At 55.5% G+C, this 23,055-nt stretch overlaps 7 protein-coding genes across 7 annotated transcripts; 4 read left to right on the top strand and 3 right to left on the bottom strand.

The window, feature by feature from the left end:
* Positions 1 to 5,101: 5,101 nt before the first annotated feature.
* Positions 5,102 to 6,457, top strand: ColSpa_01233 (malic acid transport protein; the record flags this gene model as incomplete). Its single annotated transcript, XM_049267445.1, has 1 exon — positions 5,102 to 6,457. One exon carries the CDS (start codon positions 5,102 to 5,104, stop codon positions 6,455 to 6,457), a length of 1,356 nt encoding a protein of 451 aa, XP_049123402.1.
* A 687-nt stretch (positions 6,458 to 7,144) lies between these two features.
* Positions 7,145 to 9,148, bottom strand: ColSpa_01232 (heterokaryon incompatibility protein 6, OR allele; the record flags this gene model as incomplete). The annotated part of the gene is made up of 1 exon (XM_049267444.1): positions 7,145 to 9,148. One exon carries the CDS (start codon positions 9,146 to 9,148, stop codon positions 7,145 to 7,147), a length of 2,004 nt encoding a protein of 667 aa, XP_049123401.1.
* A 3,406-nt stretch (positions 9,149 to 12,554) lies between these two features.
* Positions 12,555 to 13,172, bottom strand: ColSpa_01231 (uncharacterized protein; the record flags this gene model as incomplete). The annotated part of the gene is made up of 1 exon (XM_049267443.1): positions 12,555 to 13,172. The coding sequence occupies one exon, from the start codon at positions 13,170 to 13,172 to the stop codon at positions 12,555 to 12,557; it is 618 nt and encodes a 205-aa protein (XP_049123400.1).
* A 1,212-nt stretch (positions 13,173 to 14,384) lies between these two features.
* On the top strand, positions 14,385 to 15,336 carry ColSpa_01230 (uncharacterized protein; the record flags this gene model as incomplete). The annotated part of the gene is made up of 2 exons (XM_049267442.1): positions 14,385 to 14,643; positions 14,699 to 15,336. The coding sequence occupies 2 exons, from the start codon at positions 14,385 to 14,387 to the stop codon at positions 15,334 to 15,336; spliced, it is 897 nt and encodes a 298-aa protein (XP_049123399.1).
* Positions 15,337 to 15,593: 257 nt separating this feature from the next.
* On the bottom strand, positions 15,594 to 17,063 carry ColSpa_01229 (tRNA (carboxymethyluridine(34)-5-O)-methyltransferase; the record flags this gene model as incomplete). Its single annotated transcript, XM_049267441.1, has 1 exon — positions 15,594 to 17,063. The coding sequence occupies one exon, from the start codon at positions 17,061 to 17,063 to the stop codon at positions 15,594 to 15,596; it is 1,470 nt and encodes a 489-aa protein (XP_049123398.1).
* A 539-nt stretch (positions 17,064 to 17,602) lies between these two features.
* ColSpa_01228 (cysteine--tRNA ligase) lies at positions 17,603 to 20,121 on the top strand (the record flags this gene model as incomplete). Its single annotated transcript, XM_049267440.1, is given in 4 exon segments — positions 17,603 to 17,833; positions 17,898 to 19,037; positions 19,088 to 19,261; positions 19,273 to 20,121. 4 exon segments carry the CDS (start codon positions 17,603 to 17,605, stop codon positions 20,119 to 20,121), a joined length of 2,394 nt encoding a protein of 797 aa, XP_049123397.1.
* Positions 20,122 to 22,442: 2,321 nt separating this feature from the next.
* ColSpa_01227 (uncharacterized protein) lies at positions 22,443 to 22,985 on the top strand (the record flags this gene model as incomplete). The annotated part of the gene is made up of 4 exons (XM_049267439.1): positions 22,443 to 22,455; positions 22,509 to 22,637; positions 22,707 to 22,890; positions 22,949 to 22,985. The coding sequence occupies 4 exons, from the start codon at positions 22,443 to 22,445 to the stop codon at positions 22,983 to 22,985; spliced, it is 363 nt and encodes a 120-aa protein (XP_049123396.1).
* Positions 22,986 to 23,055: the final 70 nt, after the last annotated feature.

The raw sequence follows: 23,055 nt of genomic DNA, 5'->3' as shown, positions 1-23,055 counted from the left end.
CTGTGCATGTCTTGGGGCACGTCTATCCGCCAAGACAAAAGGCTACTGATAGGCTCCATCAAGAATGTCACGGTGTGGACGCAGTGCGTGTCCCAGGATGAGGAGGATGGCGAAAGAAATGCGATGGGTCAAGGGAGTCATCGTCGCCTGGAGTTGATGAACCAGCTGGGTCAGGATCAGGATCAGAGTCAGAACGTTTGCACTAGAGACCGGTGTGCGAACCGACGTCCAACGCGTCACTTGGCGGCGACGCTCATCTCGTTGATTTTCGAGGCGGTGCTCTCAGGACCCGTGCGATAGTCACCACCGGGTGTTTCCTCTTGTTTCTCTTTGGACACTACGCAAGTCTCGAGTCTCTGCCCGGTGGGATTGAGGGTCTCGCCAAGAGGTGGTGCCCACTGCCATAGCGGGAAAGCAATAGCTGTTGACGCAACTTTTTGTTATCGACGCTCAGAGCCGTAAATTGTGAAGTGGCAGTGGGCGGTGCAATTTGGCATTGCCAACGACGGCAGTGAGTGCAGCCGGGCAATGCTTATCATCGTCGACGCTTGCGCGTTTCGAGGCACGCCTTGGCAGATGCGGCGCAAGAGATGTGATCGCCTGGGGGGCCTACTGCTAGCTTTGCATGGCGCCGTTAAAATTGATGGGGATTTTCCCACTTGGCGACTCGGCGGTAGATCATGGCACCCAATCTGGCCAAGAGCTTGAGAGAGAGCCCACCGCAGAGATTGTGATGCGGATGCGCGCGCTCACCGGCGCCCTCCCTATTGGAAGGTAGGTTAGCAAGCGAAGAACATCGCTATACTCTCTGTATCATCGCATGCGTTGGATGTGCGTTTTACCTGCCAATCTGCTGCTGGTAACCTGGTCACGCACTCTCAAGTCTTGCCTCTTTTAAGCAAAGCACATTTGTGATGCACCGTCTTGGCTCTCGTTTTCAAGAGCTTCATTGGAGGTTGTTGTGATGCTAAGCAGAAGACACGAAGCACCGATGCGTTTCCGGTTGGAGCGGGTTGATTCCAGTCGATACTGTCGGATGCCAAGCCGTTCGGTGGGGAGGGATGATGAGGTCAAACATCATTGAGGCTTCGATTGCGAAAGAACAGGGCGTAGAAAACCAAATCACCACGACGCGCAATACCAACGGGTATGTGGGCGCAAGGAGAAACGAGAGCCAAGACATCACCAGAATAGCAACAGGCGGCTACGAAGGGGGTTTTGTACGTTTTGCATCCCATACGGGCAACATACCGTGCGGCGGTTTTGCAGGTCTCCTAGCGGCAGCGCATTCGTCCGAATTGCTCAGCGGTCCGGCAACGTATGGTAGTATTCCATTGAGCCTCACACGCGGGAGCGAAGGGAAACACAGTTAGTGAGAGGCTCTGTGCCAGTGGCGCTGGAAGGAATACAACAAGCCGCTTATGATCTGCGGTGGCACGCCTGTACACCAATCTCTTTTCTGTCCGAAAGGAGGTGGGTGTGGCAGGATGGACGGCCAAGAAGCCAAGGGGGTCAAGGGGCCAAGGAGGCTTACTGGCCACGTTGTGTGGCGGCCGTCTGTGTGTGTGTGCTTTGTCGCCCTGTGCCGCTGTCAGCATCTCGGTCACTGGCATGACAATGGACACTGGACAATGATGACAATTTCGTTGACGGGGTTTAGGCTCGGACGGCACGGCTCTTGGTAAATTCAAATGGGCGATCAGGGAACATCAGCAGAAATCTTCCGTGGCAGCATCTGTGATTTGCGGCGCGGCAGCTTTGTTCAGTCTCCGCCATTATCAACGCTGTCAAGTACATCACCTGTGCGACCCAGCCAACCCGCCAAGTATCAAAGCCCAAAGAGGCCCAAAACCCAGGGGTGTTGTGAGAGGTGAGACCTCTCGACCAGGAGAGGGCAACCTGAAGAGGCAACCCTGGGAGGCGACGGGACGGGCGACCCTCTTTTTTGACTTCTATTTCAATATGGATGGGTGGGACAACCGCAGACCCGACAGCGGGAGAGACTCCCTTTTGCCCAGGGGTGATGCTCATTCAGCTCTTGGCAGGTGTTCAAGGTGTCAGAGAGTAGGGAGCGATGGTTAGATACCGGAGAGTGCCTGGACAACCTTATCTCTTGGCAACCGGAAACGGAGACAGATCCCTGGCCGTTATCTTCACATGTCCGGCAGAGCGGTGTTTCGCCCGGGTGGGTTCCGTCTCCTGAATCCCGTCGAGACCGCCGTGGCCACCAAAATACTCCGGCCTAGACTCTCTTTGCTGCAACCCGCGGCGGCGTTCTGCTGCAACTGGCGTTCTGTATCGAGTATTTTTTGGTCCCGACACATTTTCGTGTCCATCGCAGGTGGAGAGTGTGCAAGGTGTTTGGTTAAGGTTGAGCGTGTTTGCGATGACATCTGAGTTGGCATGCCCAAAGTGTATCGAGGCCATCTAAGTGAGGCATAGCCGCTGACGTCTCGTCTCCGTTGCGCAAAACAGAAGGGGGGAAGTGTGTGCACAAGCGGTGGCAGGACGATGGCTAGACGGATGAACGTATGGAGCCCATTTCATCACGCCTTCAAGGCAATATTCCAATGACAGGCTGAAGTCGGTCTTGGCAGAGATGCGCAGCCTCTCAATACGAATGCTTCTTTTACTATCGCTGTGTGCCAACTGCGGCCAAGACCAGAAACACGAGCTGGCAGCAGTCCAATATTGTTGAAGCCGGCTTGGCTTGGCTCTACCGGTACTGCACTCTTCAGGCGCCCAGGACAGAGAATTTGGAAAAAAATCTGCGGTGTGAATTTCGTCATTGCTCTCACTCCCAGAACGTGTTTCGAGGTCCAAGAGGCGGGTCCTCCCATCTCTTGGCGGCCAGAGCTTTCAGATCGTGAAACGAATGTCCCGACTCGGACAGTCGGGGGCCCCCGTCCGCCACACCCGCCCCTCCGGAGCCCTCCCCCCTTTGAGACTCTGCTTTAGTTCTTTACAGCTCGCGGCAGTGTGCCAGCATCACCCGTGTGGTGACGGCAGCGGGAGGGAAAGGGAAGGGAAGGGAGGGCGGACCGCAGCGCAGAAGCGCGTGCAGACGCCCCAACTCGGATTCTAGCGTGTGTGTCTGATAGGCCCCGAATTTCTCAATCGTGTACCTGTCTGTGCCGCTGCGAACACGAATACCGCAGTAGCTGTCTTACCGTCGAGCCAACGACGATCGTGTTCCAGGCCAATCTGAAGCAGATACCACGTGCATGGGCTATTAATATTTCCGGACGTCATGACCTACCGGCCACCTTCGCACCCCTAGACATTCGTAGGGCCTTTCATAGACTTTATTGAGACATAGATGCAACGAGCATCCTCTGCGTGGACGATCGACGTCGAGAGAGCCGGCCCCCATGGGCCATAGTACAGATAAGGAAGCCTCAAGGAATGAAGCAAAGAAGCAAGCCAGCAGCAAGTGTGTGTGTGTGTGAAGCACGGCCCCGAGCGCAGCGAGGATAACGCGGCCTTGGTGACCTGGCGCCCCCCCGGTTGGCCATGACACCCTCTTTCTGCTCTTCCAGTCCATCTCCCGCATGCCTTCTCCCCTTGGCACGGCTGTGACCGAACTGCAGTCTTCTCCCAGAGGGCGTGTAAATCCAAAAGTACCCCTTAGGCCCCGAAATACTTTGACGCTTGTATCACTTCACGTTGACCGGCCTGCCCCTTGACCTTCACCGCAGGTTCTTCTCTCATCTCAATGTACATCAACTGCCGCATTGGGAACCCCCGTCTGAGACATCCAGACGGTAGACGCCTTTCACCATTAATCTTCAACCGCTGTCTCTCTCTTTCACCCCCGGCCTTGTACAACCCTCGCTCGCTGCCTGCCGGGGCCTACGACGACCAGGCCCCCTAACCTCGACATCCTTCCTCTTCTGGCGAACAGTCGTCGCCCAACTGGGTCCCCCCCCCCCCCCCCCCCCCCCCCCCCCCCCCCCCCCCTACTGTGCAGGTGTACGGCCGTGGGGGTATGTCTTAGAAACCCGCAAAGCTAGCCACCGCCACACCACACGCGCCCAAACGCCAGCACACGTTCTTCTCAGAGAGCCTCAACAACGTACATCGTGGAGTCACGGTAGGCTTGGCATATTGTCCGGCACATAAACGGATGGCTTAGTATTCGCCCACCACGCCAACGTAACCATATGTGACCGCGCTGCGGTATCGCCGCTGGGCATTGGGCCTTCATATCCGTGGGACCCTCGTCCGCGCATCCATTATCAAAGTTCAAAGTCGATTTTCTTGGCCCTCTGGCGTGTACGTATGGTTCTCGAGCGGGTCTCTCGTCCTAACTTTCAACCAAATTTGGTATTGAGACGTGCATTCTGGTACCTCACAGTTGTTCAAGGGTCAATGAGTTTGACAAACACCCAAGAGGGGACCGATACGTAGAGAGATCCCCTTCTGTTCTGTTCTCCCCCAATCAACTCCAGTCTCCTCGGACAAGGGTTGTGGAAACCACACGCATCCACTATCCTACTGTAGATACCGGACCGTCTCGAGTCGTCTCATACACACACACTTGGTGTATTTTTGTTCACTCTCATACTCCCCCTGCTTCTCATCCACATCGCAATGCACGTACCCGTCTCCACCGGACTGATACCCCGTTGTCACCTCCCAGTCAGTCAACATCTATTCTGAGAAACCCAACCTTGGTCTGGAAAATCCGGACTCGTCGCACGCCCTCCAGTCACTAGAGATATATCATCCGGTCCAAGACCACAATCTTAGCATTAGTTCAGCGGAGCCGGAATCCCCTTGTAAATCGACAGCAAGTTTTTCCCTTTTTTAGTGTTTGTTTAGTCTTTCACCAATTTCATCATCGTCAACCCCATTTTTTCACTTCGAGAACATATATCCCCCCGTTTCCCCCGGTTTCCCAGTGTTTCGTCCATTTGTTCAAACAACCCGACACTCACTCGCAAACCGCTACACCCCCCCCTACGAGCGAACGACTTATTCTCTGCGAGATTCGACGTGCGCTTCCTGTTCCTTGCTTCGGGTAGTCAACCACCCAACGAAGCAAGCAGCATTACCTAAAATCAAAAATACCAAAAAAAAAAATTCAAAAGAGTCCAAGATGGATCGCAGAGATCCAATGAACTCGGCCTGGACCGAGTCGGAGGTGTCGACACGCAAGAACTCGATGGAATGGCAAACATCAAGGCCAAACTCTCCCAAGCTGGCACCGCTGGACATGCAGTTCGACAAGGGCAAGGCGAACGAGAAGGACGGTTATTCCACATCCATCACACCGATCGTCGAGAAGGGCGCCGCGCCCGCCCACGACCACGGCCATGGCCACATCGACATCAACGACCCGAACCGGCCGAGGATGGCATTCAAGGCGCGTCTGCACCACTTCACATGGGCGTGGTACACGCTCACCATGAGCACGGGAGGTCTCTCGCTCCTCATCTTCGCCCAACCGCACCAGTTCCCCGGACTGAGACAAATCGGTACCGTCGTCTACGTCGTCAACATCATCCTCTTCGTTCTTGTCTGCTCCGCCATGCTGGCGAGATTCTTCCTGTACCCCGGCGACTTCAAGAAGTCATTGACCCACGAGAGAGAAGGCTTCTTCTTCCCGACCTTCTTCCTGTCCCTTGCAACGCTCATCACCAGCACGAACCGATACGCCATTCCCGAAAACGATGAGACCCTGGTCTGGGCCGTTCAAGTGGCCTTCTGGGGCTACCTCGTCGTCACGCTCATGGTGGCCATCGGCCAGTACAGCTACGTCTTCGCCAAGCACAACTTTGGTCTTCAGACCATGATGCCGACCTGGATTCTTCCCATCTTCCCCATCATGCTTACCGGTACCATCGCCTCCGTCATCGCCGACACCCAGCCTGAGATTGCGGCTGTTCCCATCGTCGTCGCCGGCCTCACTTGCCAGGGTCTGGGTCTGTCCGTCGCCGTCCTCATGTACGCACATATGGTCGGCCGTCTCATGTCCGCAGGCCTGCCTAACCGCGAGCATCGCCCCGGTCTGTTCATGAACGTCGGCCCTCCGGCTTTCACTGCCCTCGCCCTCATCGGCATGGCCAACGGCCTGCCCAACAACCTCGACCCCGACCATGACGGCATCATTATCGACGCCGGCGTTATCAGGACCATCGCCCTCATGAGCGCCATCTTCCTCTGGGCTCTGGCCGCTTGGTGGTTCGGCATTGCCATCATCGCCGTCATCTCGTCGCCGCCCGTCTACTTCCACTTGGGATGGTGGGCCATGGTTTTCCCCAACACCGGCTTCACTCTGGCAACAATCTCCATCGGCAACCAGCTCGGCAACCAAGCTGTACTATGGTTCGCGACGGGCATGAGTGTGTGCCTCCTCGGCGCCTACTTCTACGTCCTTTACCACCACGTCAGAGCAGTCCTCATCCAAGACATCATGTACACCATGAGAGACGAGGACTTCAACGACCACTAAGCAAGAGGGGGTTGGATGAGGGTGTGGAGGGGAGCGAAATGGTTTCGAAAGGCGCTCACCGAGCGTCCACCGGGAAAGACGAAATTGGGGAAAATGGTTGCAAGCGGCTTTGCCGCAGGGTTCATCGCAGTGCGTTCCCGCTCACGGATACGCTACTAGCGCAGTTCTTGGGCCAGGGTGGGCTCACTGTTCATGCTTCAATGTTCATAGCACCAGGACATGGGTCTGGGAGGGTTTTGGCAATATTTCCGCTCTGGCCGAGCGAAGTGGCGTTGTCATTTTTGGGGGCACCAACGGCATATTTCATCATCATCATCATCATCAGCGTGAGAGAAGCGCGCGTATTCCAAATTGGATTCTTTTCTTTTTTTTTTGAATACCCTTTCACGGTCCTTACCTGCTTAGAATATTTTAACATGTCGGTTTTTTGGACTCTCCCGTACGGACCTGTATACCATCAGAACGCGGGGCATTAAGTCTAGTCATCACTCTATACCATAGACTTACTTCACATTAGAGATCAGACGTGTCGAACAGCACGCCTTTAGAGGAAACACTTAACGAGTGTACTTCAGATAAAACAAAACTTTGCTGCTCGAGCGCGCTCCACTTTGTCTCCCATCCCCCAACTCTCAGACGTGTTCCTCCCCTTGTTTCTCTCCCACACTTTCGTGAATGACGACCAAATTAAGCAATCAGAAAGGTCTCCCGCTGCCGCTTAGTCAACATCTCACCATCCATGACACTATCGCAGTACGCCTCGCCGACGAAACAGTGCCTCGTCCCGTCTCCGGACGGTCTCAGAACGTACGGCATCCGAGAACCGAACAGTATCACGACCACGTCGCCCGGACGTGAGTTGCCTGGGGCCATGCCCACGTACCCTTGCCGCGTCACGTATGGGCGCTTGCCCGACATCTTGTCCATGTTCTCGCTGTAGTTGGACTGCCCCGGCATCATTTGATAGAATTCCTGTAGCCGCTGCTGTCGCATCTCTGGCGGGACGACCCCGAAACCTTCGACGAGCAGCGTCAGGACGGCTAAGCAGTCCTCATAGTCGCTCTTGTCAGCCAGGACAACCCGATGGTAGGAAGCCGCATTGGTCCAGTAAAGATCTCCTACCGGCACCCTCCACACGGCTTCGGTTCGCCTCTCGCTGGTCTCGTATATCTCGTGCTCGTTTTCCAATGGCTTCTCACAGAAGGTCTTAATCGTCTGGAGATGTTTGGCGCGAGCCTCGCTTCCCGCTTCCCACTCCCACACGTCACCTGTTTCCTCGATGGTGTCAACAACGAGGCCGCGTATCCCAAGCACGCACGGGTCGTCTGTGTGCACGACCTCGACCGTGCTGTCGCCCGCCGCTCGTATGAGTAGCTTGTCAGCGTCTTCGAACGCGAATATGTATGAACGAGTCAGTGTCGGTCTCCAGTCTGGGACCCAGGATGGCAGCCTGTCGATGTCTTTGGGGAACTGTGAGAACGAGAGCATCTCGACGCGGCCGACACGAACAAGAGCGCGGGCAGTCTCCACAAAGGTGGGATGACAGTCTGGACAAGTATAATCCGGAACAATCTTCAGTTGTTCTGAATCCACGGCGACGCTGAGCAGACCGTAAACGCGATCCCGCGGGAGAGTTGCTTGAGCGTCTCCGTCCACGTACGCCTTCTTCAGGACGTGATACAGGTCATCCCCGGGTCCCTCGCCCTTCACAAAGTTGCGTCTTCGGCGTCTTACAGCCATTAACGAACCGAATCGGTGGTTCTGGGCCTTGGCCAATAGCTTGATGTGCTCGTGATCACCCGGGTTCTCTGTGCCTTGCTTACTTATGCATCTGTCGAATATCAACGTTGCCAAGGGCAGCAAGTCGAGGCTCACCATCTTCGACCCGCATAAGAAGAATGTGTTGACCCCAAGAGCTTGCTCCTGTATCGTCCAAACGCGGCTGAACCAAGGCCTATTGTTCCATGCTATCATCGCCTCCAAGAGAGCGTTAAACATCGGCACTGCCTTTTCAAGCAGAATCTGGAATTGTATTGTCACCGGGTCCTCGGGATTACGGTTCTCTAGTATCGGGGGTAGAAGCGGCAGCCGCTCTCTCGTAAGATAGCTCTCAATGTTCAAGTCGCGAGCTGCTTGACCAATTTCTTTCCAGCATTCCATCAGCGCATCAGAGTTGTCTGCCGCCGGACCGAGCCAGACGAGGACTAGTTCGGCCTTGCTGTATACCTGTGTCATGAGGGGCACCTGTTCGTTCTTCTCCCCCATGTCCACCTGATTGATGCAGATCTGATCTACCCAAAGGGTAACGGGCTCATCTTTTTGACGAAGATGCCGTAGTGCCGTGTCGAGAGAGGCCGTGATCGCGAGGTGCGCACCCCCGATTTCAATGCTGTGGGACTTGTCCGGCTGACCCCAGGTGTAGGAGAGCGCCTTGTACGGCTGCGGGGTAGCGATCGGGGTGATTGAGATGGTGCATTTCAGCGGGCTCGAGTAGTGTGCAGCGTGTCCGGGTTCATCTTCGTCTGTAGAGTCTGCCCCGGACGAAGATGCAGATGTGGCGTGTGTTCCGCGCCCGGATGGGTAGAGTTCGAGAAGTCTGATGTGAGTTGATGCCGAGGGTAGGCGTGCTTGGGTGTCGTAGCTGAAATTAGAAGCGCTCTGCCGAGACGGCAATGTCGGCACGGAAGCCATAGCTGCCGTCGATGATGGGACGGGGAAGCGCGCCTATTCAAGTCAACGCAAGAGGAGTCCATGCGCAAGTGAGGAGTTGGTGTTGATCTGCAGGGTCTGCCCTTTAAAGGCCTCGTGGAAACCGACATGGTAGGGCTGGTGTCATGGTGGCCGAGGATGGGGCGATGACAAGTCCCTTTTTGGATGTGTCAATAATTGAACTATCGATTGCACTACTGCACGGTTTACATTCTTCAATCCGACTGGCCACATTAGAACAATGTGCAGCAACTTTTGTAGGGGTTCATTTAAGCATGTCCAAGTTGAGAGGTTCCGCAATCAGCCGCACCACGCTATTGCTTACTTTCACTCTTGGTAATGGCGCGTCTAGGGACCTATCAGGCCACATTAAAATGGAAGAGGGTCCAATTTGAGGAGGCTGTCGAAGCAAACTAAATGCAGCATTACAACGAACCGAAGCAACTGAACTTTTTGACCCGAATCACCCCGGAAGTTGATGGGCTCAGAATGAAATGCGGCAGAGTGAAAGAGAAAGCTCCTGGAAGAGGTTTACCTGGATGTTTGGCCCGTATCGATGCCCATTCTGCCAAAGGACTCTGAACGGTTTGGGCTCATATATTCATTGAATGCATGTGATGAGGATACTTAGAAACAATCCTTTAAAAGAATCGGGCGCGTAATTGATGGAAAAAACAAAATTGAAATCATGCCTTTGCCAGGGGTAAAATGAGAGAGTCGCGAGAAACACCCATCATGTTGTGTCCAGCTCAAGTTATGTTCTGAACTTCAGCACGTTATCCCTGACTACACTGTCTAATTCTCGTCCTGCCTTTTCTTCGAACCCCAAGGCCAACGTGGGAAAGTCGGAACTCCTGGGCTGGGATTAGTCTGATGCCCGCTATTCTCATCAACCCACGCCGCCGGGTTCAGCGGGCGATTGGCATTGACGTCGACACTAAAGCGGATCCAAGCATATATGCCATCAGAAAGAGTCTGACCATCCAAAGCATAACGCAGAACCGGGTCGTCCGTGTTGAAAGCCATTATCGCCGACCCGTCTTGTGCGTTCTTGGTGATGGCCTGGTGGTTGGTGGAATACGGCGGCAGCTTCTCGACAGCGTCCGGAAGCTTCTGGTCAAAATATATCTAGCCGGTGTGGGCGACCTTGCCGCCAGTAATGGTATTGTTGGGTTGTTTGGTGGAGCCAATGTGGGCGATTGCTAGTTGTGATTCAGTTTAGTTGTAAGGCGGTAATTCCGGTTGATGGTATACTGACCGTGGACGTGGTTGTTCCTTCCTACATGGTGACCAGGCACGACCGTGTCGAATGTGCCATGCCCTCCTTGTCGGTGAACTGAACTCCACGGAGAGTGGTGGTGTTGATGAGAGACAGGTCGTTGGGGTTGCCGTTCCCAGGGTAGTTGAGGCACCTCCGTAGACACCCTGAGGTCCTTCAGCAATATTAAAAGTGCCATCTGTAAGTGTTGGGGGAAGTTGGACTCCCCGTTGAGTTGGCGCTCCAAAAGTCAATGGGCTGGCAAATTCGGACGTCCACGGCTTGAATGTCGATGGTCATCTTGACACCGTTCTCACCTTCAGTTAGTTCTCTGCGAACTTCTTCGCCCTCTACATTCAAGCACAGTCAGCATGCGCATCAGTCTTGTGGGGTAGTCCCTACATGGAGGGCCTTCGGTCTGCTCAGGAGTAAGCATGCACGCTCCAGAACCAGCAAACAGCTCGGAAGCCAGTGTATTTCTCATTGTATGGCTTGTTGACGCGATAGTCTGTGTTAAGGATAGTATCAAAGTCTCGCCCGTGGATAATTGGTCTGAGAGTGAGACTTGATTAGTGTTGTATCTTTTAAGCAGTCAGGACTATTCACATGTCTCTAATGCCCCTTGTCTTCCGGAGCCTCTCCAACTCATCGTGTCGCCTCTCGATATTTCTCTTGACAAACTCCAGCGGAGTAAAGGCTCCAGAGCAACGATCCAGGGAGCTTCTATACCAAGGTTGCGCGGAGTGTTGAAATTCCCTGTCTTCTGAGCCGTGCGGGTGTGCCACCTCAACGGGGTGGCAAGTAGCAAATGGAAGAGAGTGCTTTTGATCGACATGTTTAAGAGTTTAGATTCAAAGGGGAGAAGCACTTGTTCTAGCTATATAACTGACTTGGGACCGAAGAGTAAATGTCTGATATCCAATTTGGTTTGCACCCCTCGAACGACAATTAGTGCTCACAATTACCTACCGCCCAATAAACTGCCTCGTATTAGCAACACGATGTCGCCAAGATGACACTCTTAAAAACTGACTTGAAGTGAGCGGTTGTATTGCATTATCCTGTTTACTATCAAACTGACTAACACAACAGTGCTGCCACAGCGCCCTCTCACAAGATCGCCCGTCGTACAGTGGCTAAACTCAACCATGTCGGTAGTTGGACTTCACAAGTCAACTCCGAGAGTGACAGTATGACATTTTAGCCGTACTACTTTAACCCGTGAACATTCACCATTTTGGGAGGAGGCGACTTTGTGTCTCAATTTGTACCATCCTCCGGAAGAAGTTTTCTGGGTTGGGGGTTGCATTTCAGAACAGGTGGATTTGTGAAAAAACAAGTCTCCCAGCAGGATTCTTATGTTGGCCTAGACTTTAGAACCCAGTCTTTGTCTATGTGAGTGGATCCTCCGAGCTCAACTCATCTAAAGGCCTAAGAAAAAGAAAGACACCAGGCCTTAGGGGGCTGGCGTATGGATAACGCTACATAATTCCAACATCGGACCTTCGTCCCCGGTTCATCCTACCAAGCAAAAACTGCAAGCATCTCTCAAAACATTTCCGTCATTGACGTTCAAATACACCATCGGGTTGTCGGGCCAAGATGATATCTGTCATCACCTTGGAACTCAGGACAAGCCCCTGCAGCTTCTCACAAAGCTCGCCAGATGACATGTTGCGACTTTCCATAAGCTCCCGGATTTGCGTCGAGCTGATATCCAAAGGATCTGCATCGGCTGGAACAAACCGAACCCACACACGCTCATCCTTAATGCAGTGGCAGTCCCTGACCAACAGTCTTTTCTGACCGTTGTCTAAACACAACGCTTCGGCCGGCTTTCCGGCAGGCACTCGATCTGGTTCCTCCATTAGCAGGACCCTGTGATACTATATGGCAATTCTCACCTTGATGTTCCTTTTTCTGTTTTTTCGAGTTGTTCCTTGAATTCTTTGAACTCTTCTTCGGTTTGTTCTTCCATATCGTCTTGTTCTTTGTGACCTTTTTCGCTCTTCTCCTTGTTTGTTTCCTCGTCTTTTTCTTCTGCGACAACAGAGACGACTTCAGCGTCTGCCGTGTAGCATGATACGGAAGTCCATCTTCCACGCTCTCCGCGGTGGCAAGTACATCCTTCTAGGGTGTAAAACCGCCCGGGAGCGTGAAGAGTGATCCGTTAGCTTTGACCAGGTCACTCTGTCTCCCCGCATCGCTAGTGATCGTCTCGTAACATCCCCAATTCAATCCACTGTATGACCCAAACCGCGATATGTGGTCCGGTCCAAGCACATTGGTGAATCGTAAATCGAACCCATCCATTTTAATCGCCACTTTCAGATCTTTCCACAGCCATTTCCACTCCTCTGTGCTGCCGTCGTAAATCCACCATTCTGGCAGGATCTTGGCGTCGGAACGCCAGAGGCGCACTCGCTCGGATTTCGGCAGAACGAGACTCTGACCTATTTTCTTGCATTTTCCTTGGACTCTATCGTCGTCGACGGGTAGGACGATGGCGGCGATGGCATTGATATCCTGGCTTGCTTCAAAGGCTCTTCGGAGAATGCTGTAGTGGCCAAGGTGAGGTGGGTTGAAACATCCTGCGTAAAGGAGGACTCGATTCTTTTGCCCTTTCTTCAGGAGAGGTCGGTTCTCCATGCCGAAGATGCGGCACTGTCCCTTTGAGGTTGTTTTGCGAGAGAATACACTGTGGTATTTCGCAATGTATTCGCCCAAGTCGGCGGTCTGGTCCGTCATGCCGATCGTCTCGTGCTTTCATCAAGTGCGGTGTGCAAGCGGTGTGATGGGGCAGTGGAGTGGGATTTGATCCGAAATCGAAGCTTCGAAGGCATAGATAAAAGGGTAAGTTGCAGTCGATCTATGGAACTAGGTAACTGGGTTTGCTCTCCAAATAAGAAGTTGAAAGAAGGTCCGGCGAGAATACCTGTGGCTAAATAAAGAATTTGCTGCTGTCTGTTCTGTGAGGTTCCTGCGTATTCGCTCTTTATTCAAGTTTTTTGGTTTCACACCGTTCAGGGCCTGTTGCAGCAACGTTCGAGTAAGGAGTGTAACTAATTCCATCGAGTCACACCTGGAGCGGTCGTTGGCCATGGAGAACCAGCTCCATCACGAGACCAGACAATGATCAAAGGAGGAGCATAATGGCACAATACCTCTTTGAAGCCTACGTGTTTCTTTAATCGTCGGGACCAGCCTCAACTCCTGGAACACAATGACTCCAAAGAACATTGGAGAGCCGTCGTTTCGGTCGTCGCGGTAAGAAATCCCATTTTCAAGAGGCTAGATGTGGTCCAGCTGGCCCAGCCCATTCATCTTTGTCGCGGCCTGGGGGAATGATTGAGTACAGCAGGATGATTTTTTCGATACAGAAAGCAGCCTCAACTCGGTGTAAGTCACAACCCCAAGGATAAATCCGGCTTCCGCGGAAACCTTCACGGTATTCTTGGTGATCGTTTAGTAAAAGCCAATCGTTGCAGTATTTCCTAATTTGTCCTCAAAGTTACACATGGCGCGATCCTTGCTGCTTCAGTGTACCGAAAATGGCATTTTGAGAGCAATTCTTCTGCAAACCCTACTTGATCCAACTCTACTGCGTATGTAGTTAGAGCCATTGATTGACTCGGAGAGAAAATCCATACAGTCAGCCAAAGCAAAATCAGAACTACAACATGAGTGTGATTCGTGCCTCTGCCGGCGAAGCCAAGTGCGCACGGGAGCCGTTCTAGCGGGAGCGGGAGCGGGAGCCCCGCCCTGGCCCTCGGAACCTTACGCCGATGGAGGGGCACTGACACGCAGAATGCATTAGGAAAAGGGACCCCGCTCCACAGTCATCGACGCCTCACTCTTACCCACTCAGCCCTGAGATATATACCGAGCTCGCCGCCTCACTAACAACCTACACTCGTGTTATCAACAACATCGAAGGGGCTCTCCAATCACGGTTTCATGATGTCGTCCCCTCTCAGAATCGGCTACGTGCCGGAGCACTTCTCTACGCCCCTCTACTTTGCCAAGCAGTACTTTGGCCTCGACGCCACCCTGATCCCCTTCCCGTCCGGGACGGGCCACATGATCACGGCGATCCGTGGCGGCGAAATCGATATCGGCATCGGCCTGACCGAGGGCTGGATCGCCGGTCTCGGAAAGGAAGATGCGTCCGGCGACGGCGGCTACCGTCTCGTGGGCACCTACGTCGACACCCCTCTGTGTAGGTCATCCTCTCTGCACCCCAGTCACATACGGACTAACACAACCCCCTTCAGGCTGGGCCATCTCAACCGGCGCCAAGCGCCCCGAGATCAGCTCCGTAGCCTCGCTCAAGGGCGGCAAGATTGGCGTCTCGCGCATCGGCTCCGGCAGCCAGATCATGGGTTTCGTCCTCGCCGACCAGCACGGCTGGCTGACGCCGTCGACGCCGCAGCCCTTCTCGGAGACGGTCATCCTCAACACGTTTGAGAACCTGCGCAACGCCGTCAACTCGGGCGCCGCCGACTTCTTCATGTGGGAGCACTTCACCTCGAAGCGCTACTACGACTCGGGTGAGATCCGCCGCGTCGGCGAGATCTACACGCCCTGGAGCAGCTGGAAGATTGTCGCGTCCACGGCGCTGGCCAAGGAGGGCCAGAAGCTGGACGCGCGCGTCAAGGACCTGTTTGCGAAGCTCGACAAGGGCGTGCAGCATTTCAACGAGAACCAGGACGAGGCTGTCAAGTACATCAGCACGAACCTGGATTACTCCGAGGCGGATGCGCGGGAGTGGTTGAAGACTGTAAAGTTCACAAAGGGCGTTGAGGGCGTCAAGCCCGAGGTGGTGAGCAACACGGTTGACATATTGAGGAAGGCCGGCGTTTTGGTCGAGGGGAAGGGGAGGCAGCCTGAAGCCATGGTAGCCAAGGACTAACGGGTCACTAAATGAGAACAAATTTTTGCATGTCTCACAGCCGCCTAATCAATTGCTGCAACGGCAGAGGGTGTCATGCCCAACGTGAAGATTATTCTCAGAGGTGAAACGGCGAAGGAAAGTAGCCGTGGCAAACCGTGATCCCAAATGCTTTAAATTTCCCCGTACTCCAGAAACGTAGTCCTGACAATGATGCTAGGGTATCTACCATTCCCATCATTACTTTTGATGGCCGTGAACATCAGATCTTGCTTTCTCTACGCAGCCTCCGCCTTCTTGTTCTTCTTCCTCTTGCCCTTGCCCTGGAGCAGCTCGCGCTTCTCCTGCTTGCGCGTCTCCTTGTCCTTGGCCCCGATAACCCGCGTCTCGGCACCGCACGGCCATTTCGCGAGTGCAGCAGCCTCGTCGTCCTCGCTCCACTCCCGCGGCAGCACGGCAAAGACAAGATACGAGGTGTGCGTCTTCAGTTCAGGCTCCGCACGGTGGATAACACGGCCCTGTAGCCAGGGCTTGCCCGCGTTGGGGTCATCATCCCGGCTGCCATTCGTGGCCTCTACCGTTTGGTCCAAATCCATGGCGTTGCCAGCGGCCGGCGAGTCCTCCGCCGAGTTGGGGTCCGCAGTGTTGTGATACTCCCTCGTGCGGCGCTCAATCTCCCGCAGCTTGCCGACTGCTTCCTTGACGTCGCGGGCGATGGGCGGGATACCGCGCTCGGGCTGGCCGTAGCCGGCTCGGTCGCGAATGACGTTGAACTTTTTGTGGGATATCTCAACCATATCGATGTCTACCCAGCCCATTGTTCTCATCGTGTTGATTGTTTTTTGCACCTGCTCAATACAGGGCGAGAATGTGCAGATATAGACAGACTTCTTGGGATTCAGCGGCGAGATCCATTCTTCCGCCGCGGCTCCGTCGTCTTGCTTCGATGTCGCGGGCTTTCGTCGTGACAAATGGGGGAGGGCCTCCCAGGGCGCGGGCAGATCGAGGAACACAGACTCGGCTTCAGGGCTCTTGCCGTCGACGAGAAATCCGCCGTTGTAAACGTCGCGATGCGAGAGCTTGACAATCCCTTCCAGTGCATGCGCCTCAATCTCCTCCTGCATCTTCTCGTACCGATCCTTGTTGAACTCGAAGCTGAAGACCTTGCCCTTGCGCTGAGTCTCGTTCTCCGGATAGCCATTGTAGACTGCGCGTGCTGAAGCGTGCGAGAAACTGCCACTGCCGGCGCCGGCCTCGATCAATCGTGTGCCAGGACGGGCTCGTATGCGTTGGAGGATGAAGCTGTAGTCGGGGGTGTAGACGACCTGTGTTCGATGAGGCAGACCGGCGGTCCATAGCTCGGCGGTGGGCTGGAGGATGTGGACGAAGCCGCTCGCGGCGGTAGTGGCCTTCTTGACTGGCGCGCTTGACTCTGCTTCAGCATCGTCCGCAGCGGCTGGTGTGGATGCATCGGTCTCGTCTTCCTTTCTCTTGCGCTTGCGGCCTCGGGAGCCTGTATCGACGATTGAAGCGCGGATTTGCGAGCCCCATGGGACGTTGATCAGGGTGGAGTGAGGGAAAGATCCGAATCGGGTGTTGAGGACTGCTCCTTCAGCGTAGCCATCGACGGCACTAGTCGAGTCCTGGAGGATCAAGGGAACGAGGTTGTCGCGAGAGAGCTGGACGATGGCGAGGGAATTGGCCGACGTCCTAGGACCGGGCTCGAGAAAAGGCGAAGGTTTCGCCATTTTGATGTTTCGAACAGCCAAGGTCAAGTGCTGCTGGCCGAAATTTGTGCGTGCGCAACACCCTCGAGGAAAAAGTGAGCAAGGGACTGGCCGAAAAAGGTTGGAGGCAGTCTGGGGAAAAACTTCGCAAGGCTGAGCATTGGAGAAAAAAAGTTGAATGTGGCTTAACGCGGGGCAGATGTGGCTGATGGCCGTCCTTTGGAGAGTCTGGCCACTCAGAAGTCGACACACCGCCCCATTGGCTGCAAGGCTGAAGATGGTGTCACACCCATAATTTTCAATAGACGCGGCTTGGCCCTTACTCGGCCGATCCCCTCCCTTCCCTTTTGAGTCACTCTCCCCCAACTGCTCGACCCTCCCTCCGTCTCGACCCTTTTGACGAAGCCCTTCCTCCTCCCCCGTCTCCTCATGCACCTCCTTGATTCCCCGTTCTTTTATACTGGATGAATCGCCTCTTTAGACTCACCAGGTTTTCTGTTACACTCTCCACTCAGATACCCAACCTTCGATTCTCTAGGACCTGCGCCACCCTCGCGACAATGGAGTCTCTGAAGGTGCACAACTCACTGAAGCCCGGCCAGCCGGTGCCCTTCACTCCAATCAAGCCGGGCAAGGTCTCTTGGTACGCTTGCGGGCCTACCGTTTACGACAAGAGTCACTTGGGCCATGCGCGCAACTATGTTTCGACTGACATTATCCGGCGCATCATGATCCACTACTTTGGGGCCGAAGTGAAGTTTGTCATGAACATCACCGATGTTGACGACAAGGTTGGTTCTTTGCCCACATGAACTGCTCTACCGACCGCAGTACCTGACCATGGTGTTTCTGTAGATCATCATCAAGGCCCGCAGACAACGCTTGCTCGAGCTCGAGAAGCAGAAGAGCTACTCCGAAGATGAGCTGGCCAAGCTTGCTCTTACAGCGTTCCGCGCATACGCCGAAAAGAGCTTGCCTCTCCTCCAATCCACCGACCTCGACGAGAACAACTACCTCGAGCGAAGAGACAGCGCATACGGCAAGGTTCTGGCGGGTGGGACCCTGACTGGAGAGGGCAAGCCCGGCGACGACGAGGCGAAGACAAAGATGCACATCAGCAACATGGACGCCGCGGCGTTCGCGATCAAGGACAAGAAGTTCTACCCTGGTATCGACGAGATCCTCCTGCCGTACCTCGACTCCCTCTACAAGGAGACCATCGACACAAGCGACCAGACCATCTTCACCGACCTGACTCAGAGCATGGAGCGCGAGTTCTTCGACGACATGGACGCCCTCAACTGCTTGCGCCCCGACGTTGTTACCCGAGTCACCGAATACGTGCCCCAGATCGCGGACTTCGTTGCGCGGATTGTGGACAAGGGATTTGCCTACGAGTCGGACGGCTCCGTCTACTTCGACATCACGGCCTTCGAGAAGGCCGGCAACACATATGCGCGCCTGCGTCCTGGTAACCGCAACGACAAGTCGCTGCAAGAGGACGGAGAAGGAGCGCTGTCCAAGAACCTGGGCGAGAAGCGCAACGAGGGTGACTTTGCGCTGTGGAAAAAGTCCAAGAAGGGAGAGCCGTACTGGGAGAGCAGATGGGGTCAGGGCCGCCCCGGCTGGCACATTGAGTGCTCAGTCATGGCTTCCGACATTCTCGGAGCGCGGATGGACATCCATTCTGGTGGTATCGACCTGGCGTTCCCTCATCACGATAACGAGCTGGCGCAGAGTGAGGCCTACTACGTGGACAACGCCAAGGGAGAGCACACATGGGTCAACAACTTTTTGCACATGGGCCACCTGTCCATCTCTGGATCCAAGATGTCCAAGTCTCTGAAGAACTTCCAGACCATCCAGGACGCTCTCGCAACGACATACACTTCGAGAGGAATGCGCATCGTCTTCCTCATGGGCAAGTGGAACGACGGCGTTGAGATCTCTCCCGACATGAGAGCCCAGGCTTCCAGCTGGGAGGCTACCGTCAATGTGGGTACCCCATTGAGCCCCAAATACCGAGTATAGCTGACCGCCTGCAGAACTTTTTCACCAACGTCAAGGCCCTTGTTGCGGATGTTCACGCGTCAACGGGTGGGGTCGAGTCCCTCTCGATCTCCGACAAGCCAACAGGCAACCTAGTGGCTGAGCTGGAGAAGGCCAAGAATGACCTGCACACCGCCCTTAGCAACTCCTTTGATACCCCCAGGCGATGCGTGTGATCCAGGAGCTGGTTAGCGAGGCGAACAAGGTTGTCGTCTCCCAGGAGGCCGAGGCGAACCTGCCTGCCCTTGTTGCCGTCGCCCGTTGGATCACCAAGATTCTTGGAACCTTTGGCCTCGACGAGAACGCCACGGCACCGTACGACGGCCTCGGCTGGGCTGCTGCCGCGTCCAACGCGAACGTGGACCCCAAGACTGTCGTGCAGCCGTACGCAGCCGTGTTCCAGAGTGTGAAATCGGATGTTGAAGCGCTCAAGATTTCTGCCGAGTCGGTTTCTCAGCTGCTGAGCCAAACCCCAGAGGCGGAGTTCTCATCCCTCGCGGACAAGGGCGTGCGCGACCCCGAGCAGCTGGCGCTTCCGTACCTGCGGGCGGCTTCGAGGTTGCGTGACGAGCTCCGACGCATCGTGTCGACGGTCGCCCCCGAGACGAAGAAGGCCATCCTGTCGCTTACGGACCGGATCCGTGACGAGGACCTCACGAACCTGGGAGTGTACCTCGACGATCGGCCGGACGGGAAGTCGTCGCTGATCAAGTTCGTTCCGGCGAGCGAGCTGATTGCGGCGAAGAACGAGAAGCTGGCGAAAGAAGCCGAGAAGGCCCGGGCCAAGGAGGAGGCGAAGCGGGCGCGCGAGCAGGCGGAGAAGGAGAAGTGGGAGAAGGCCAAGCTCCCCCACACGGAAATGTTCAAGGGCGACGAGAAGTACAGCGAGTGGGATGCCGAGGGTCTGCCCACCAAGCTCAAGGACGGCAGCGACGTGCCCAAGAGCCAGCTCAAGAAGCTGCAGAAGCAGTGGCAGAGCCAGAAGAAGGCGCACGAGGAGTATCTGGTCAAGTTTGGGGGTAAATCATAGACGGGTTGGGATACATTGGCGCCGAGTAGCATCTCCAAGCAGGCAATTGACGACACCGTGAAGACATTTTTGGGTGCATGCGTCGCCGTCGTCGTCGTGTGGTTTAGGCTAGAATTCACATGACAACAGAGCTGCGACGTGGCAGCAAATAGCCTTGCCCAGCTTCAAAACCAAACCAACCAAGCAACCAAGCCTCCCACGACGCCGTGTGCGCTGCCAACATGGCGAAGCTGACATCATGAGAATGCATGGTGGGGGGGGGGAGAGCTGTAAGCTTGACACTCTGACTCTTCACAGCGGTAGCTGGGCGAGCCGAGCGGGCACGGGGACCCCTGAAACTAGACCCTGCCAAGCCCCGGCGGGGGTTCCCAACGATGCGCGATCCGCTATTGCCAAGAAAGGCGATCGTCTCTGCCGGGGACCTGGCAGCTGCTACCTCACTGCGGGGGGGGCTCGGCTTCGCATCGCATTCAACGCCGACGATCTTTAGCAGAGCCGCTCGGGTTATCAAACAGCCTTGATAGAGTTTTGAACGAATCCATATTGAACCCGAGAGCAGCGGCGGCAGCAGCACCCGTAGTGTAGAGGATCGGGTAGGTTTCCCGGAGGATCTCAAGCAAAAAGCAGCGGTCAGCGCGAACGAAGCTCGGTGCTTCTCTCGCCGCTTGGTGCAAGTCAAGTTTGCAAGCCCGCAACACAAGCCTGCAAGCTCCAAGGCACGGCTGTAACCTCGAAGCAACGCTTAACCAGCTTGTATCCGAAGTTGGATCAGGATGGGACGGCCGTGTTCGCCCCCGTCCCTTGTGTGAAGTCCCGCATCGTGCGGTGAGGAGGGAGTGAGGGAGGGAGGGGAGGCGACCATCTCGCCCGGCTTACGAAGCTCCCCCCTCCTCTCCTCCATCACGAAGTGCCCCCTTTTTTTTGGGGGGGGGGCCTGCATCGCCTCAAGAGACGTGCTCTTGAGACGACGCCCGCTGCACGGAGCTTCGCCGACACGTCACGATTGTCGGTGAGGAGCGTGGACCGCGCCTCAACTTATGCAGGGTCAATCAATCTATGCGCTGCCCAAAATGCCGGGCTTTGTGTGGGCTACATGCCGGGCCACGAGCTGAAATCGATCGATGGGGAGACGCACAACGGGGGCATCTACATAGTACCGACTATGTATGTCCACAGTGACAGCTTGGGAGGGGGGGGGGGGGGGGGGGGGGGGGGGGGGGGGGGGGGGGGGAGAGGGGGGCCATGGAGCTTCTCGCTGCCGGTTAGCCGCGATGGTCAAGCTTTCTGGCCGCAGCGACCCCGGTTGTTTCCTTTCTTCAGCCCGGCAGGGGTTGCTGACGCAGTCGATTCAATGCCGAGCTCCCGGGGTCGGCGGGGCTACCTTGGCCGAATCGCTACAAGCGTGGCGTGTGGCTGTTTTGGGGGGAGACTTTCCAACATCTCCAGAGTCTAACGCAGTATGCCCACAAGCAACACGATGGCGTCGGGCCAGAGCCTTTGTTCGCTTGCGTTCGTCCAGTGTTGCTCAGTCAGACGATTGACAACTCTGCTCGTCTTGCCCAATGGGTGGGTAGGTCTCGAGACTGGGCGGGCAGCCTGGTCTTTTGTGTGCAGCAAGTCCAAACTCGTCCTCGGACTCTTTCTCGAATCACGACCTCGCAACCACACACGTACCTACAAGGGCGCGGACGAAGCCGTCCTCCCGCGATAGCGAAGGCGCTGCCGATATCCCGAGCAACCCCGCCTAAACGCATCCGCGACTTGACGTCAGGCCATGTCGGGCAAGGCTCAGTCGGCAGACCGCCGCCTCCAATGGCTTCGCACTCTGCCGCCCAACAAGCTACCCCCCAGCCCAGACGATCTCCATCTAATGGAGGTTTCGACAAAATCGGCCAGGTTCCTCCCCGCCAGCCCCTCCCCGCAAGGGTTGCTGCTCCAGCTAAGGCCTCCCATCGGTTTGTTCCAGAGACGCGGGCTGGAGCATGAATCAAAGGGACACACGCCACCTTGGTCAAGCTGCAGGATAACTGGCGGGGAGGAGGCCATGCGGGCCCTCCATCGTCTCGTCGAATGGAGATCAGGGGCAAAAAGGTTAACGTGTTGCTGAGAATAGCTAGCTTACCTGGCCTGCCTTCGTGAATCACATGAGAGCTCGGGCTGCTGGCGGGGGTAGGGAGGAGGGGGATAAGTACCCGATGGGCTGCCCCTCCTTCCAGCGAGACCAAGTCATCATCACTTGCAATCCATCTCAGTCACATCACCAAGACCCAATTCACCTACCACCGCATACTTTTCAACCCCCCCCACCCAAAGACTTCACAATGTTCGGATTCGGTACGTGCCGCCTCGCTCCATTCGTCTGCGAATGCCGCTGACCCAAGGAACAGGAGAGGCCAAGGAGCACCGTGACGCCGTCTACGATGGCAACCACGAGGGCAAGCTCAGCCACGAGATCGTTGCCGGCGGCGCCGCGTTTGAGGCCATGAAGCTGTTCGAGGACCGCCAGCGCAAGAACGGTACGTTTCCTCCAGCCGCCAATACAACTTCTCGTCCGACCTCCTTCTGACATGTCTTTTGCGATACAGGAGAGCCCGTCAAGCACGCCTTTGCCAAGGAGCTGCTCGTCGGCATTGCCGGCGCCGAGGTCGACAAGCTCATCGAGACCAAGGGCCTCGACTACATTGACCGCGAGAAGGCCAAGAGGCACGCCGAGAAGCAGGCCGAGCACCTATACCAGGAGCAGTATGGCGACATGGACGAGTACAACCCGTAAGTGATGTGGTTATTGAACACCCAGACCAAAAAAGCTAACCGTGGACTGCTGCAGTGAGCAACGCGGACGCCACCAGCAGATGGACTACTAGATGGGATGATGATACCGACGGCCGGATACATAGCATGATGGAATGAAACTGCTTTTTCTTTTTTTCTTCA

The sequence above is a fragment of the Colletotrichum spaethianum genome, assembly GCF_022836535.1.
Source record: "Colletotrichum spaethianum MAFF 239500 DNA, contig02, whole genome shotgun sequence".
Classification (NCBI taxonomy): Eukaryota; Fungi; Ascomycota; class Sordariomycetes; order Glomerellales; family Glomerellaceae; genus Colletotrichum; species Colletotrichum spaethianum.
The sequence above is the reverse complement of the archived record's forward strand: the minus strand, read 5'-3'. Positions and strand labels throughout refer to the sequence as shown.